Raw genomic sequence first — 17805 nt, forward strand, 5'->3', positions numbered from 1 at the left:
TATACCTTGGGTAATTTTCTACTCCAACCAACCACCAAGGCAGCAGCTACTCACAAATCAAGCTATCTGGGAGCCCAGTGCAAGCAGCGGCGCACCTCTTTATGTGTCAGTCAAGGGGTGGACCCAGGGTGTGTTCAGGGGTTGGTGCGCGCAATGACACCGCCGATGAATGGCTGTCCAGAGCCGGAGGCCAAAGTGTCAGTGGTGCCCTTGGTTCCGCTCACGAGCTGGCAGGCACCTGCAATTGTGCAAAGCCCTTCTCAAACTCATGTATCTGGAAACACCTCATTGCAAAGAATGGCATCATCAGCAGAGGTTGGCGTTAGCCAGTTCTTGGATAATCTGAGCAAAGAAAGATCGCCGCTTGGCCGATTCTTGTGCATGCCCTATGGACGATTATATTGTGCCCAGCTCGCTTAAAATACGGAGCCCCCAGAACTGGCAAGACATGCAGGCAGATCACGGCACTGATCATCTGAAAGTAAGTACTATGGATGCGTTGCATGTGAGTGATTCTTGCACGCACCAGAGGGGGTGCCGTCGTACGCTGCCTGGCCGCTGGCCTGGAAATTCCACGCCGTGCAAGTGGACTGCGCACGTAGCCAAAACATATCTCAGAACCGGCAGAACCCTAAATTCTAAATATAGAACCCTTAACCATAAACCCTGAAACCCTTTATAAAAAATACTGATGCGCTGGGGCACCTGTATTATGGAAATACCCACCTCTGGTGCGGTGTACAACTCTACCAGAGCAAGCTCCATACTTGACATTTCAGGACAAGCAACCCAATTTGCAGTGGTTCTGCAGTGCTCTGTAATGCTTAGCCTGCCGGCTGTCAAGGCTGCATATCCGACTCATCAACCCCAAAGATCTCTGGTGATGATTCTATGATGTCAGCCTGAACTTAGTAGGACCTCAGGTCGAGGAATAATACTTGCAAAGTGCGTGAGGTGGCAGCCCTAGCCAACCAATTGCGGTGCAGCAAGTCTGCAAAGTGCAGCAATTCTGCAAAGTGCAGCAATTCTGCGCAGGTAATTAGGAAAAGGAGCTCCCTTTTGAAGAGGTCTTTATAAGGGGGCAGCCCCAGCCAACCAATTGCTGTGCAGGAAATTTGCAAAGTGCAGCAATTCTGCGCAGGTAATTTAAGGAAAAGGAGCTCTCCTTTTGAGGAGGTATTTATTAGGGGGCAGCCTCAGCCAACCAATTGCTGTGCAGGAAGTCTGCAAAGTGCAGCAACTCTGCGCAGGTAATTAAGTAGAGGGAGCTCCCCTTTGCAGAGGTCTTTATAAGGGGGTGAAAAGGCACTCACGGAGGCGAGGCAGGCGGTGCAGCAGATGAGGGCGTTGTCGGCCTTGCCGCCCGAGTTCTGCAGCAGCGATGACTGGATGTACTGCCCATTGTAGCGAGCGGATTGCGCCGCACACCTCTCCGCCAGAAATTGCTCGGTGATGGTCAGTCCGCTGCACACAGCACACAGCAACCCATCAGCCCCGCACCCGCAGGTTCCCCCGAGTAGATTACTAGATCGAGTAGACTATTTTAGGCGGACAAAAGAAAAAGGGGGGAAAGTGAAAAACCTTACGGAAGTCTGCTTTCTTTGCAGCAAGAGACCAATCTAAACATTGTTTTCACTCTCCTGCATGCCTGCAATGGCCCCTCGGACTCGGATTTTGCTATTAACAGATTTTTTTGCGCAAGAAAATTTTCTGCCAAAGGTCAATCTGCTGCATGACAAAGCTGCTCCCTTGGGCATTCCAGCAACAAGACAGAGTGCGCCAAACACCGTTCAAAGACCAAGCGCAGGGTGTATGTGTGAGACTTGAATACAAAATTGACCCAGGTGAAAGGCAGTTGGAAAGGGAGGGAGCACGCACTCCTTGGTGACGGGGCAGTTGTTGGGGCCGGGGGATCCGGGGGAACCGGGGGAACCGGGGGATCCGCCCTGGGAAGGGGACCCCCCTGCAGACACGCCGCCGCCGGCCGAGGCCGCAACGAGCGCGCCTCCGGTCACTACGGGGCCGGCAGTGGTCGCGCCCGGACCCGGCTGGAAGGTGGCACCTGCAGGGAGGGATGAATACGGTTTTTAGTAATACCTCCCAAGACTTTATTCACGAAGCCGAAATGTGTGTCGTGCCATCCTGTTGAGAGCATTCAGCGCACGGCAAGCTTGCGGATGCATGGCACCAGCCAGCACTATCCACGATCACATCAATAAAGGCTGTGTATTGGTGTGCTGTGTGGCTGGTGTCTGCAAGGGATGCAGCGCATGCATTAAGTTCTTTTGCACACGAGGGAAGGGAATGTGACAATTGTCAGACTCGGGATAGTGATCCAGCGGTACACCGGTGTAACAGTATAAAAAGGAGCATGACGCACCAGGCTGCAGGATGGCAGGCTGGGCGTTGTTGTTGTTGTTGTTGTTGTCTGCCGGAAACACACACACTCATGTCAGCGCCCAGACAATTCACCAACACTGACGCAAATGCATCAGTCATCGAAGCAGCAAAAGTGAAGGAAGCAGATAAGGAATCCGCATGGCTTTGGTGGGCAATGTCACAAGCAGCAAAGAATGAGGTTCGGTGCGAGCACTTCAGAGTGACTGAGGGGAAAGGGGCGCACTGTTGTTGATGAAGGTGGGGTTGACCGCGGTATTCTGGTTGTTGTTGTTGTTATTGTTGTTGATCACCGCTGCACAGCACCACAATAGTTCTCAGCCTACAGATAACTTCAACAATCACAAGGACTAATCATCGCAATGCAGCACTGTAAATTGAGCTCCACTTGCGCCTCTCAAGCGGCTATTTGTGCAACGATTCACAGCAGGTGTAGAAATTGCACAGGCTCATTGTCAGGGGGAACCCAGAGTTAGGACGCTCACATGCTGCAAAGATATACTGGCTATAACAGTGGTTTGGAAGGGGGGGGACTATGAGAGGTGACTCACTGTTGCCGGGCTGGCCGGGGGCAGGGGCGTTTCCGGGGGTCTGCGCCGTCATGGGTCCCATGGCCGGAGCGGTGGCGCCGGCCGCGGGGGACTGCGCGGCAGCTGCCGGAACCTGGGCGGCGGCTGCGGGGGTCTGCGCGGTGGCCGCCGGCTGCGTGGCGGCTGCCGGGGTCTGCGCGGTGGCGGCCGGCTGCGCGGCGGCTGCCACAGGGGGCGACGCGCCGGTGGTAGCAGCCGGGGAGGTGGAGGGAGAGGTGCTGCCCTGCACAGGGATGCCAAAACAAAAGTCAGCTTGCCATGCTCTTGTTTCTACTTATCATTACACGCGTTTCATGCCTGGAAGCAAGGTCCGTCTGCAGACAAGCCGCACAGGCTGTCAAGCATAGAGGCTGCCACAAACCCTATCCCTTGATGGAAAACCAGATCCAAGCAAAAATTCAATCAACCTTGGGTACGGTGCTCTGCTAAGAGCCTCATGCCAAAGTACGGCTATTTTGTCAGAGACGTTTCGCTGTGGACACCGTCAGGTGCGCTCACGCAAGACAACAGGCCGACCTAAACAGTCACAAGCGTGTTTTGTAGATCGTTCAAAGACAGTGGGTTTACAAGCAGGCCAGAAGCATGTTGGTCTTGCGCACCGCAGGGCTGGCTGGGGATGTAGATGTTGCAGGGGATGTTGATGGGGAGGTGGATGGGGTGGTGGATGGGGAGGTGGATGGTGAGGTGGATGGGGAGGTGGATGGGGATGTCGAGGTGCCTGCAAGTGCACAAATCAGTCTCGCTTAAGCCTCAACAATCGCGAAAATTATTACGATACACAAGACAATCTGGATGAGGATTTGTCGCGGCGCAACCAGGCATTTCCACATTGCGTTTCGACGTGATGGGCCAATTCGGCAGTATATCATTTTCCAATACAACACAGAGCTAGAACCTTATCAAAACGATGATTGCACGCTACTGAGGGCAGGTGCCCTGCCCAGACAGATGAGACTGGACTGCCGAAACATGTCGGATGACAGCTAGGACGTCGAGATCGGGTAAACCACACTAAGAATGCATGCCTTGGCACCACACAATGCAGGACAAATAATTTATTGTGACTGTGGGATACAGTATACCTGCTTGGAGCAGATCCCTCTTGGCATCGGCCGAGGACAGCACAGCCAGTGCCATCACAAGTACGGCGATTGTCGTAACGCGGCCCATTGTCACTCTGCGGACAATGTTGCAACAGTCAGTTTGAGGCAACGACACCTTGATATGGAACAATGCCACTCAATCAAGTGAGGCCTGGAGGTCAAGCCGCATTGCGGTGAGTCCCAGACCAGAAAAGATTGAATGCTTGGACGCCAATAGGTAGTAGCGATGGGTAAAGAACTCGCCAAAAGCAACATACGGTCCTTTTCGGCAAAGTGGGCACCACTAGACAGATAAACGATAGTTCCGAAATTCCGACAGATCATGTTGGGCCGATGTAAGAACCGGTGGCCCCGCGCAACGTTTGGCTAGTGCAAGTCTAAACAAAGGAACCCTTGCTGATCGACGCAGCCATATACAATCAATCTCAATGGAAATTGACAGAAAAACACACATCCTGGCATTTGTCAGACTGACATCCACCGAAAGATCCCACCTTTCTATCGCTCACGCGCTGTCTGCGGCCTGTGGACGACTGCTGTCACAATTGCTGTACTCTTTCAACTGCTCTCAAGTCTGCTATCGATCAAGTCTATTATCGACTCCACATATGTGTCCGGGGATCCTCTAATTTTAATTCTCGGGATGCAGAAGTCTGATGTGGAGGCGAAAAGGGTGGATTTCAGGGGACGGCTCAGCTGCCCACCAGCTTCACCGGACAGATGGCACCTTTTGGGGAGTCTTCCTGGAGAAATGATTATAATGTGAGATGTGATGTGTCTAGTAGATGTGTGGCATGAGATGAGCTCTGCATGCTATCATGTATCCCTATTCTAATTGTTAGTAACTGAAATGCTTGACCTGCCAAATTAGGAAATTATGCTTGACATGTTTCTAGAAGGATCTGGGATCTTCAAGGAAGTCACATTGAAACTTCCGTTAGATTCTTAGAAGCTTGTGAGAATATGCTTGTGAAGTGACATGCAATTTCATGTGGCTTCCAGCCCATGTGTATTTAAGTGGCCTTGGCCTCAATCATTGTAACACATTCATCTTAACGGATCTCAACAGAAGTGACAGAGGCAACTTGAACCAGAGGGGCAGTACCACCCTGGCAAGACCCTGCACTATCGAATGACCATAAGTGATGTCGTTCCCGTTCTCGCGGTTATGAGCTTACTTACAACAATATTCTAGTAACTTGCATATTGCATACTCAACAGACTCTAACCAACTATCAACTATCCAACTTGACTGTAAACTCTAGCAACAACGACTCTACTACTTTGACCACAGCACTACAGAAAAGCAAACAGGTAATCCCTGCCTCGCAACTCTAAAAAGGTGTCCCCGGGCCCACGCACCTAAATACTCTTCCCTACTATCCCAGTTGCCTGAGCTAAACTCCTGAAGGGAACCCCAGTGTTGTTGGCAAAAAAAAAGTCTGCCGACTTACGAGCACGGGTGTCAGCCCATGCCATACCACAATAGTATACTCAAACATCTATTGCTTGCACTTGAAGACAATGCCAACATTTTGGTTGAAGACAAGATATGTGTCAACAGGTAGTGTTTTTTCCAGCTGTGCAGAGCAGATCCCCCTAGGCCACAGCAATGCGTGGCGCCTCCTCAGGGAAGAGATCCTCCGACCTACACACAGAAAATGGTTGCATTATGTGTCGGATTTTAGGTTTCAAGTTCCCCAAATCCCCCAAAAAACGACAATCCCCCACAAATATATTGAAGCCTGTAAATAAACCTTTCTCAGAGCTGCCGTTGCCACTCTTTTTCGACAAGTTGAGTGACAGACTGGCAACCACGACATGCACAAGGATGAATTCCCAATTAATTCCAATGATAGGACGTCGTCGTGTACCAGATAGATTCCATGGCTGACCTTGCAGAATGTCTTTCTTAGAACACAATTGGCCGACACACAAGTACCTCAAATGCACTGCACCCTTATTGGAGACTCGGGCAATGGCAAGGCATGCTCTAGGGTTCACCACTACACCCCAAGCCTTGAACACTAAACACCACAGACTAAGCACCCTACAAAAACCCTGAAAACATTTGAGGGGTTCTGTGAGAGGGCGTGCCTGGCCGGGCCTCTGGTGGCCGTAGCCGCCGTGAAGCCTTCCGTGGAATAGGCGATGCGCTGCCACTCCGGATCGTTGAACTTGCTGCCATACGCATGGCCTGTGTGCAACAACAGGTCCTGCATCATTCTCCACTCATTGCATGTGCACTAAGACAAACTAAGGAGGCATCATCAATCCATGGGAACACCTACGGAAGGGACCATCCAGTGACCAACAATCTCGAACCAGATGCTGAGTCGGTGCAACTTCATGTTAAATTTTGAACGCACTGCTGCCAGGCCTTGTGTGCATCGAACCCTGGATCTCTTCAAGGTTTGACAGCCCTCAATTTGTGTGACACAGCACTACAATGAAAGAAAATAAACAGAAGCAATATATGCCAAGTGGCCCCACCTTCAGAGGCAATGAGCTCCCCCGCTGTGATGGGAGGGTAGGTGCCCTTGATGCTCTTCACCACAAAAGAACGGTTTGGCGCCACAAAGTGTGCCAGGGAACGCCTCTCACCCTGCAGTAAACACACTTACTTTCAGTGAGGCGCTGCAAACAGGCCTTTGCACTTGGCTCTCCGCACCACAAAACGCATATGCCGACAGCCGCATCCCGTCTAAGTATTTCATTGTCACCTGCTGCTGGTATTCATGGATTGTGGAACACAGGTTTTCACTTGTTGAGAGCCAAAACATCAGGAATGGAGGCAACCACAGCTGCGCCAAGGCTGTGGTCAGGTGCCGCGTTAACAAGTGCCGATTGGGGTAACGTATTATTTTGAGGAGGCGCACCAAAGGCTCGCCGGTGGCCTGGTCGGGGCTGCGCACGCGGTGGTAGGTGCTGCGCAGCTCGCCATCCGTCCAGCGTGTCAGAATGTCCGCAATGTTTACCTGCACCCCCAGCATAGCTTGTTCTTGTTATTACGGGTTTCAAGGTATATGAATTAGGGTTATTCATATCTGTAACAGGTAATACTAAGCTTGTGCATTATTGGTCTGCCCTGTCACATGGATAACGAAATGCCAGGAGTGGGCTGTAAAAATTTGAGAGCTGCTGCAAGACAAGGATTTGTGAGCATATCCTAACATTGTGAAGGGGAGTGGCATCAGTATTTGTCAGCTAAGAATGCACAGCAGGGGACCTCTGCTTACCGTGATGGTACCCTTGAGAGGCGGTGCTGGCACCCAGCTGGCTGTGTTGTCTGGCACTCCGCGCCATGCGCCGCGGATGTCCTGCACGGCCAAATGTCATGTCACAGACTTTGTCATCTCAATAAGCTGTCATCTCAATAAGAAAAAGCCACTCTGATCATATTGGCAGAGGAAAAACGTTGCTCTCTGAGGTCAGAGGGTGTGGCTCATGGGTCTACTCAGATCTTCCTGATGTTTCTTTTATAAGCGGGAGTTCTTATCTGGTCTGGCCTCAGATACGGGCCAGCCTCTCTAGACTGGTTTATGCTGTGGCAAATTTGACAGCGCACTAACAGCATGTTACTGATGATGCTTCACCATGTTGAATAATTTTGGTGCGATAGTGAAATGCCCATACCTGGTTCTTGACACGCGGGTCTGCGACAGCATCCTTGCCAGGCAGCAGCTCCAGTCCGGTCTCGCCTGCAGGGAAAGTCTCGTTCAGAGGTGAACGCAGGAATCGGGGCCTATCTTGTGAGGAGGTCAGCCTGTGCACATGTGCTGTCAAAGCACACCTGGCAAACTCTTTGCATAGACCAACTTATTTCCTAGTAACAACCTGGCTTGCTACTAGCATAATTGTATTATTGGGGTTCTTGTGTATAGTTGCATGTGCAAGGAAGTCCAGCCGCCATCAAGTGATTTTTTCATCATTGTCTCTCTGAGTCAGCGATTGAGTCACACCACGAGGTCCAAGCAGGTCACACCAAACAGTGGCTGAAAGCGTGAAAGAGTTCAAGTGGGCCGCCTCAAACGAGTCATGCTACTGCGTCACGGTTGAAGGCTGAAGCTTTTCAAATAGCATTGGTTCAAGAGGTGATTAGGTGACAGTGAGTCACCTTCGCGGCGGTACAGGAGGGTGATGAGGTTGTAGTCAGCGTGGCCGTGCAGACGGAAGGCGTCCCCCGCCTTCCAGTGGCCCTCTGTTGGGGGGTAGTAGTTGAAGCCCAGTAGGGTTGCCACGTCATCGGCATCAAAGTCCAGTCCCTGCCAATCAATTTCCCCTCACCATCAACCGGAGGCTTACACAAGCAATGGCAGATAGTGCCACGCCTGTTAAGAAACGCGAGGGCCAATGCCCAATGTGCTATGGATATCTTATGTTCTACTCACAAAGGAAGGACCAAGAGCTTAGCAGCTGTAAATGTAGGCCATGTCAGCAGCATGTGGACATGTGTTCTTTTTGCGACATACTAAGCTTTTTCAATCCGAACTCTTAAATCCATGAGCATGTGCAGCGAGTAAAGTATAGGACTTGGTCCCAGCAATTTGGAAGTGTACACACCCCCAGGAAGAAGTCTTCGGACTGCCCCAAGCCGATGGCCAGGCCGCGCAGGAGGAGGCCTGCCACGGCCTGTGACTTTCGCTGGAACTCCTGCAGGCAAGGGAAAAATGCCTAAGCACATATTTTTGTGGCTTGAATAGAAGACGCTCACACAAATCAAATTCCTTGTGAGGGGTTTGCCTCAAGCCCTTGCCCCAAGCCTTGAACCAAAAGGTTGAGACCTGGGGTCCACAGGTATGTCATTAGTTGAGTTGGTGACCTTGCAACACCCAATTGGATTTGCAGAGCATGGATTTGAAGGCAGCATGATGTTGGCACTGGATTTTAAGAGAAGCAAGACAAATGGTTTGGAGTGCAGCGTTTTGGTCAAGCATGCATGACCAAATCTGTTTGGCGTAGCATGCACAGGAAGTCCTTCCTGTTACGCACATGGCCAAGTGCCCTCTGAAACAATGACATGTTGTACCAAGAGACAGGATGCGGACCTCCACGTGCTTTTTGAAGCCAGGAATGAGGTTGTCTTCAGGGTACTTGGTGCCAGCAATGGGGTTGCCGGGCCTGTCTATTGGGGCAACGAACTGCTCCCACAGGCGTGTCCCTGCACCCATGATCGGAGTGTGCTTCTCACTTAGCAACAAACCTTAAGCTTAGTATTATACTAGCAGCAAGTCTCACCATCCTTGAAGTGTCAACTGTGCACAAGCAGCACGGCTGAAGTCCGGCATCGCCTCATGCATCGGCAACGCGACGATGGCCACTCTCACAAGAGTCACAACCGGTGGGTGAGCAATATTCATTTGAAGAAGGGAACAAGATTCTTACCAGTGACTTCGCTCAGCTCCTTAAGGCCGCGCCAGCCAGCGAAGGTGTCGAGGTCGAAGGGATGTTTCTCCTTTACGGAGACGGGCAGATTGAAGAAGAGTTTGGAATACTCAAAGGTCTTGTCGATGTCCGATTGCGAGATGCCGTGACCTGCAATAGAAGAGTGTTCGGTATAAAGAGCCATCATACTTCTGTGAGATCGCCGGTCCGACCGTACTACATCTAGTACAAGTCACTCTCACGCGTTGCACTTCGATGCCCGCCGTCAACCATACTCCAACGCATCGCATTCACATGAGCATCAACAGTTGATTGGCTACCTGTGATGAAGAAGAAACCGACATCCTTCGCTGAGCTGACCAGCTGCTGCGCGATCTCCTGCTTGCGCTCCTCGAAGTTGCTCAGGTCGATGACGCGCAGGCCAGATGTCTTGTCGAACACCGATCCCTCAGCATGATGTTCGCTAACGACAGCAGATGATATGTTTGACGCCATAGTTGACAGACGAGGAGAAGTTTTGGTGATCGGGTTAGGGTGTCCTCTCCAATATGATATCAAGCGTGTGCCAGCACATGCATGCACGATTGAATATCAGACAGTAGTGCCTTTTTGAATTGAGATCGCTTCAAAGGTCGCGAACTCGTGGCTATAGTGAGTACACAATGTCCTAGCAGGCACGCGCACGCGCGCGCACTCGCGCCCACGGGGGCAAAACCAGACGAACAGTTGGAGAAGATATTTTGCTCAACGCATTGTGCGATGGATTGCATCATGACATAGACATATAATATATTTGGACTAACTGGATCCAGATCCTCTGAGTCCAGAGTGCCCAAGATGCCAGTTAACCTTCCAAACTTGTTCGGCCTCCATCAATACGACTTCAAAGACAGATTTTTCGACGGGGCACCCATCCTTTCCGAGGTGAGATTTGCTAACAATGTTTTATGATGTCACGAAGTCGGAATTTGCACAATTGGCATACACTTTCATAAAAGACCTGGTCGAGCATCCCAACTTGAAGTTGCGGTTTGAAGCATGTCGGAGGAGACGGGGTTTAAATATGCCTATCCTCTGCAAAATGTAGAAGTTAACCTGCCTTACAATGTCAGAAAAGTCCCAGCAGATGTAACTCTCGTGCGTGCGTTATCTCCGTACTATTACTTGCAGTACTGCTATATCTTCCCCGGGATCGGGCCGACTGCACTGATCCCCTCAGACAAATCAAATGGAGTTTCTTATGCAGGGTACGGGATATGCCATCCTCGTTGGCTTTGGAGCAGTTTTTGCTGTGGTGACCGTCCTTGCGCTTTGGCTCGACATCAACTTTGCGGGGCATCACTCCAATTCCGAAAATTTTCAGACGGCAGGGCGGCGCATCAAGACTGGGCTCATCTCAGGTCAATCCCTTGCGCCCACAGCTCAAATCATGAGAACGACAGACCGAGAGGCTATTGCGCAGCCTCTGTAGTGTCAGTAGCCATGTTCTCTGTCAATGTCGGTATTGACGTAATATTACGGAATGCTGCAGTTGATGTGGTGTCGCACTGGACATGGACCTTCACCCTGCTACAGTCTAGCACTGTGACTTTCAAGTATGGCGCCTGTGGCGCATTCTGGTGAGCGACTGACATTCAACCCTCCAGTGCTGACAAGTTACTATTGTTGTGACACTTCTCTGGAGTCTTGTAGTCAGCACCTAGATACATTGGATGTGTTAACGGCAGACCATTTGGCCCTTTGCATGGTGTGGTGGCTCTGGTAAGTTCTGGACAGTAAGCACTAACGTCTTCGGCTCGCCAATATGAAATCGACCAGCATTGCAAAACTTGCTGTGACACCAGCTGTAGTTGGGGAAATCAGGACATTAGCTCCTGCGCTTAAGGATATCAAACGGCATCTGTTGTGCAGGTTCTCAGCAGGAGCCACGCTGCAGATTATGCTCTTTGGCGTCATGGCCATCCAAATCAAGCGCAAGGCCCCGAACTGCCACACTATTCTGGAAGTTGTGCGGCTTCGCTGGGGCAAACCTGCTCACCTGGTAAGGCCCCACTTGTGCTGCTCTTCGCAATCTGCCGTACTTTTGATGACAGTGTCGATCTACCTATGCGGTGCACGACATATACCAGCTATGGCTGCGATGCCTTGCCCTGCAGCAAAGCAGGTCATCCCCCTAATGGACTGATAATCAAAGGCAATTTGTATAGAAGGAAGGGGGACTCATAGGATGTTTTGGACCGCCCAGGGCTGCTAAGACGAATCATCAGGATTTAGTAGTAGAGGAGTGAATATTGTTTCAATGCATGTCTTGATGGTGTGCAGGTGTTTTTCTACCTCTTCTTCATCAACAACCTCTTCATCACATCCACGCTCATTGTGGGCGCCAGCTCCGTCATCACCACTCTGACAGGGGTCAGCCTGGAAGCCTCATGCATCCTGATCCCCTTAGGCATCATCATATACTGCGTTGCCGGTGGCCTTAAGGTGAGAAGACTGAAGATGCTGTCTTACAACCTGGCCTTCTGGCTGTAGAGGATGGCTGAAGACATGTTCTGATTGGAGAGTTCTTGTCATGTGAGCAGTTACACTTTAAAAGATTTCATTCAGCAATGCTCAGCATGATCAGTGCGGGATGGCCTTGATGCAATTAATCCATTGCTGATGACATGCATCAGGCACAGCTACAGTCCATCTTGCCAAGGCTGCATCTCTGTACTTCTCAGCTCTGAAGGATCTGTTGCTTTGCTTTTCTGTCTAGCAAGGACATGAAGGAATCCTGCACAATTCTAAAGAGCTGCCTGAGTTTGTTTATTGCTTCTGCAGGCAGCGTTCATCAGCTCGTACATGCACTCTGTTATCATCTTTGCCGTCATCGCAGCCCTCATCTTCACAGTCTTCGTGCCCAACAGCACAACTAATACGACACTTGGCAGCATCAGCAATGTCTACAACAACTTACTGGTCCGAGCTGAGGTGCGTGCCTGACCTGCGCTGTGGCAGCTCTTGCAGATCCCTTTGTCTTTTTCTGTCTTCCTGTTGTCTTCCTCCTCCTCCAACATCCTTGTTTTGTGGGGAATTCAGTCACGTTGGCTCTATTACCCCTGCTATTCTGAACCAAAGTTAAGGGCATGCAAGGCTTTTTATGTCCATAAAGCCTCATGCCACTGATCAGAGAAGCTTGAATTGTAATTATTGATTCATTTTCCTTGCCCAGGCATAGTGCGTGGGATGATCTGCCTCCCGAGAAACATGCGCCTGCCACAATTGTCAATAGGGCTGCCCACAAGAGGGATGGTGCCCTAGAAAGGACCCCTTCATTCAAATTAACTGAGGCCAACTTCTGCAGGCAGTGCCTGTGGTAGGCAACAAGGATGGCAGCCTGCTGACCATGTACAGTGTGGGGGGTCTGGAGTTTGGCTGGATCTTCTTCGCAACCTGCTTCGGCTGGGTGTGGGCCGACCAGGGATTCTGGCAGAGCGCCATTGCAGCCCGCCCTGAAGCTGCCTACAAGTGAGCCCTCACGCCTTGCTAGCACAGACAGAAGCAATACTTGCTGCACTGGGATGGGACATGATCATTGCATAGAAAAGCTGTTGAGAGCCAATGAGGCCCAATGGTCCTTATGGACATGTGAACCTTTTCTTCCTGCAGAAATGCGCTGACAGCCCATCCAGGGAGGCCCGGACCTGACTTCTTTCACCATCCAATCATACAAAAATCTGCTGATGTGTACTTAGATATTTCCTCATAACCACTAGCTGAGTATCCTTCTACGATGTCTGAGATCTTCAATGGTGAAAGCACCTGTTGTCTCTCCGTCAAAATGCTGGGTGGCAGGGGCTCAGTACCCTTTTCAATTTGTAATCTTATATCAAAGTTGCACGGTGGATTGCAGGGGGTACATACTAGGAGGCCTGCTGTGGTTTGCGGTGCCCTTCAGCATGGCGACTACCATCGGCCTGGCTGGGCTTGCCCTGGATCTACCCATGAGCACCCAAGAAATTGGGCAGGCCCTGGTGCCGCCCGCTGTTGCCTATCACCTGCTGGGAAAGGTACGTTTATACCATCTGTTCATCTCCACTGGAGAAGAATCCACTATGCAGAGAATGATGCCAGTCATATTATGAAGGCATGATATGCTGCATGAGCCGCTGAGCAGCATGCTGCCCTCAGAGCTTGATTTTGTGTAATAGCCTTGCCAATTCATTGCTTTCCGTTCTCAACTTTCCTTCCTTTGTAAGCACTTGGTCCATTTGTTAAATTTCCATATTAACCACATCAGCCCATCGCCATCGCAAGAAGCACACCTGAACTATGGCACAAGTCAAGATGCATCCTGGGGAGGAGCACTCATTGCATGACAATATGGCAAGAGCAGTCTTTTGCTGTTGCAGGGTGGTGTCATCATGATTGTCATCATCATCTTCATGGCGGTAACATCTAGCGGCTCAGCCGAACTGGTGGCAGTGAGCTCTCTGGTGTCATATGATGTCTATAAGACTTACATCAACCCCAAGGCAACCGGCAAACAGGTAACTTCCAACCTGTACATTCACTCTCGTATCTCTTGCCCTGGCTTTCTTTGGCCCTCCTCATTTTCAAGTTCTTAAGTGAGGATTTTAGGGTTCATGGTATATAAGGGGTTGCGGTAGGGGTAATTCCAAGGTTTCTAGATTGATTGAATATTTCTAAAGAAACAGATTGCTGGTGGATTATTGTGGAGGTTCGAAGAGGACCTTGGCTTGTCCTCAGGTTGGTTTACCATCCATTGCATCGAGATCCCTGTTGGGGCAGCATACACATGACAGTCATGGTCTGATGCAGGTTCTACTGGTATCGAGGCTGACAGTGCTCATCTTCGGTCTTTTCTCAGGAGTGTTCTGCATCGGCCTCATCCACGCCGGTATTGACATCAACTGGTGCGCTCTTCCTTCCTTATCGTTACAAAGCCCAATTAGTACATGATTGTGTGTTTAACCCTGCGCATGCACTACCTTTGCGTGATTTCTGCCTGCCAGGCGCTGTCTTCGCACAAAATTAGCAGCACACAGCAATCACAAAGTCCCATATTTGGGAGCTGCTTGATCAGCAAGACTTGGTAATCAGTGGATGCAAGTCTTCTGCATGCGATTGAGAATGAAGCGGAACAGCTTTCCGGTAGTAGGAGGTGCTTCAATAACACCTGCTAAGAGCAGGTTCGTTGACTTAGGGTCCCAGATGGGCCCTTTGCCTGAGTAGGAACGTAGCAGGGAATTAGTCATACCTATATTACTGTACCAGAAAGGTTGGCTGTGCTGTGCAGGCTGTTCAGCGTCATTGGTCTGCTGGTGGCCAGCGTGTTCCCTCCCATCTCCTTTTTGCTAATCTGGAATGCAGTGCCCAGCGTAAGCCTTTCCTCTTTGGCTTGGATCTGTATCATTCAAAATGTGTACCATACTTCATAGCATGCAGCAGAAAGTACAGTGTGGATGTTCGCTGCAGCATCTTTCAACCGGTTTGTGTAGGCGTGCATCATTTGCACTGTCCTGTTTCCATCATGAAGTTTTCAACTTGAAGTGTGTGCTGTGTGACATGGAGGGGGCTGCTATTGCCGGTGCCCTGGGAGGTCAGTTCCTGGCCATCACTGCTTGGCTCTCCAGCACCCACATCCTGTAAGCTTCCTTCCATCTCATCAGAGGAAAGTGATGTGCAGGCTTGAAAGTATGGGCAACCGTACCAAGCAGTGTCTATGTATATGAGAAGTCACTGCCAAATTTTCAACAGTGTCTCCAGTAGCATGAGGTCTCCACAGGCGCTCGACCCGTGGCCAGTGCCTGACTAGGCATTCATCATCACATGTCTGTTGAAATGCACGCGGCAGCAGTTCTTTGAAAGGTTGAAGGTGTGGGCAGCGGCCAATCCTTTGCATGGCATCTTGCCTTGCAAGAGTGTTATGTGATTGTGTATGTAGATCGAGCAGATGTCCTGCCAGCCCTTGAAAGGCAGGCCCCCATCTAAGATCGCTCCGCAATAGCAGAATCGCAACTCCCAAATACCGAACCAATTCACCCTGGCTTGCATAGCTGATGTAGTAGAGGTTCCAGTACCAACCAAACGGCGTGTGCTTGGACAGGAGTGGAGAGCTGACCACTATCACCACCAGTCAAAACGGCCCCAGCCTTTCAGGCAACATCACAGCAATCGTCAGCTCAGCGGTGCGGTGGCGGTTCTGCCGGTTTGAAGAAATACAAATATCTATCTTGTTATCAGCCAGCAGCTTAATATTTTCATTATCACCCGAAGACCCTAGATTCAGACTCCTTATGAGTCATAACTTATAACTCAAGAGTCATAAGTTATGACACCCGGTAGGCCACTGCTGTGTGCGGACTAATCCAGGACATTTGTTGGCTGCATGCATGCAGCATTACTCAAGGCCATGTCGTCTCTTAAGTCAAAATTATGAGTGCAAGGATTTGGCTCATGTGTGTGGCAGGTGATCTGTGTAGTGTGGACGCTGATCGCCCCGGACAAAGACGCCTCGTGGCTGCAACTGCGCACCGATCTCGCCAAACATGTCTCCGTCCTGGACAATGTCAAGGTGACTCATTTGTGGACTCTCCTCAGTGTCTGCATCAAGGCCCTGCGGGATTGCAATCTCGCAGGGCTGCACCGCATGCAAAGCGATGCTCTGCAAGTGGTGCAGTGGTTTCACCCCAAAAAGGGAAGAGGCTTGGGGTCCACCTAGCCACATTGCAGCTTTGAATTCTTTGTCTATCTAGTACAATTAGGTGATGAAGATACCAACCCTAATCAGACATTTGCTATGCCCTCTGACGAATGGCCCGAAAACCAGATCATTGCTTGTTGGCACATTGGCACATCAGCATGCGGTGCTGAAGATCATACCTGCTGTCCATTCTGCACCCTCACATTGTTGGGGTGATCCTTACCATAGGCAAAAGTTGTCAGCTGCTTGCTTTCATGCATGGGTGGATTTCTGGTTCATCATGCATTTTAATTTTCCCCGCATGGTTTAATTGAGAAGATGTCATATGCCTTGAATTATCTTGGATGCTGCAGATTGTGGATGGGGACGTGGAGTCGCCTGCCATGAAGCGCGCATACAAGATCAGCCTGTGGTGGGCGTTCGGCCTTTCGGCTGTCACTTTTGTGATCTGGCCCCTGCTGACTCTGCCTGCTGGTGCCACCTGGTCTAAGGGCTACTTCACCTTCTGGATTATACTGTCCATCGTCTGGGGTCTCGTTGCAGGTATGCACAGCCACATCCCCGGCACCGCATACAGACTTGCACAGCTTGTTCTCAGATTTCTGCGCCTTGCGCTGATTGCAGGACCATATTATGGCATGGTAAAGTCCAACGCAGTATTTGGAATCCTTTTGAAGAATACACTCTGGCACCCAGAAAAGACCCAGAAAAGACCCACCTTATGGATGGATCCAGCTTTATTTAAGAGGATGCATGCATACCTTGGCGCAGGCAAAATAGCACAGTTGCATGCTAGCGCTTCACTCGTAGGATATGCACATGTTACATCATCATTTTACAGTCTGGCAAGCAGAACTTGAGCAGCAAGCTGAGGCTCATGTGGCGGCTGTGTTCTTGCAGGGCTGGTGGTCACTTTCTATCCCCTGATAGAGTCTCGTAAGGTCATCATCCGCATCCTTACATGCCGTCCCAAGAGGAGCACTCACAGCGTGCCATCCTCATCAAGCCTCCCTAGTGACGACTCTACTCTAGCTTCTCCAAAAAAGGTTGGCAAAGAAGGCAATGGCGTAGCTCCTCCAGACTCAATTGATGCTAAGCTGGCTCCTGGTGACATCAGCATCCAGGTGCCAAGATGAGTTCGATATTGCGTCCCAGAGCTGATTTGGCACCAGCCAGCACGGATTATAGCAGAGCCATTACTGAATATAGCACCCCCATCAGGAAGAGGGAGTTTTTTTACGGGCACTTAGCTGTATAAGCTTAGCCTAGCCGAGCCTAGCGTAGCCTAGCCTAGCCTAGCCTAGCGTAGTAGGTTAAGGGGTGCAAAATTATACGGATGTTAAGCGAGTAATTGTGCGATATCTGTGTGGAGCGTAGGGCAGTAGATGTGTGTGGCAATCTGAGGAAGGTACATGCACGTCTGTACGCCTGGGGATTATTATTATTATTATTATTATTATTGTTACACGCTTTTCCTGCCAAGAGGCAAGGTGCGTATTGCAGACAAGCTGCAGTTGAAGCCCCTGGGGATTACCATAGTGTAAAATTAAGAAATCAGCCACATTACTGGCATTAATGTAAGATTGACTGAGTGACTGAGTGAATGGGACTTGCAACCAGT

At 50.4% G+C, this 17805-nt stretch overlaps 3 protein-coding genes across 3 annotated transcripts; 1 reads left to right on the forward strand and 2 right to left on the reverse strand.

Annotated features, from left to right (window-relative positions):
* Positions 1-134: 134 nt before the first annotated feature.
* Positions 135-4157, reverse strand: COCSUDRAFT_56951 (hypothetical protein; the record flags this gene model as incomplete). The annotated part of the gene is made up of 9 exons (XM_005645518.1): positions 135-238; positions 527-590; positions 1314-1464; positions 1879-2062; positions 2381-2428; positions 2624-2692; positions 2949-3210; positions 3587-3705; positions 4070-4157. 9 exons carry the CDS (start codon positions 4155-4157, stop codon positions 135-137), a joined length of 1089 nt encoding a protein of 362 aa, XP_005645575.1.
* A 1098-nt stretch (positions 4158-5255) lies between these two features.
* Positions 5256-9970, reverse strand: COCSUDRAFT_67043 (Clavaminate synthase-like protein; the record flags this gene model as incomplete). Its single annotated transcript, XM_005645519.1, has 11 exons — positions 5256-5738; positions 6140-6287; positions 6584-6695; positions 6970-7068; positions 7330-7410; positions 7727-7791; positions 8208-8355; positions 8654-8743; positions 9139-9251; positions 9476-9625; positions 9796-9970. 11 exons carry the CDS (start codon positions 9968-9970, stop codon positions 5690-5692), a joined length of 1230 nt encoding a protein of 409 aa, XP_005645576.1. The 3' UTR covers positions 5256-5689.
* A 733-nt stretch (positions 9971-10703) lies between these two features.
* Positions 10704-17320, forward strand: COCSUDRAFT_37454 (hypothetical protein; the record flags this gene model as incomplete). The annotated part of the gene is made up of 14 exons (XM_005645520.1): positions 10704-10875; positions 11007-11094; positions 11387-11516; positions 11798-11959; positions 12299-12448; positions 12822-12985; positions 13371-13527; positions 13870-14007; positions 14300-14394; positions 14778-14859; positions 15053-15126; positions 15588-15669; positions 16538-16727; positions 17085-17320. 14 exons carry the CDS (start codon positions 10704-10706, stop codon positions 17318-17320), a joined length of 1920 nt encoding a protein of 639 aa, XP_005645577.1.
* Between the last annotated feature and the right edge of the window lie 485 nt (positions 17321-17805).

This window comes from Coccomyxa subellipsoidea (assembly GCF_000258705.1).
Source record: "Coccomyxa subellipsoidea C-169, whole genome shotgun sequence".
NCBI lineage: Eukaryota > Viridiplantae > Chlorophyta > Trebouxiophyceae > Coccomyxaceae > Coccomyxa > Coccomyxa subellipsoidea.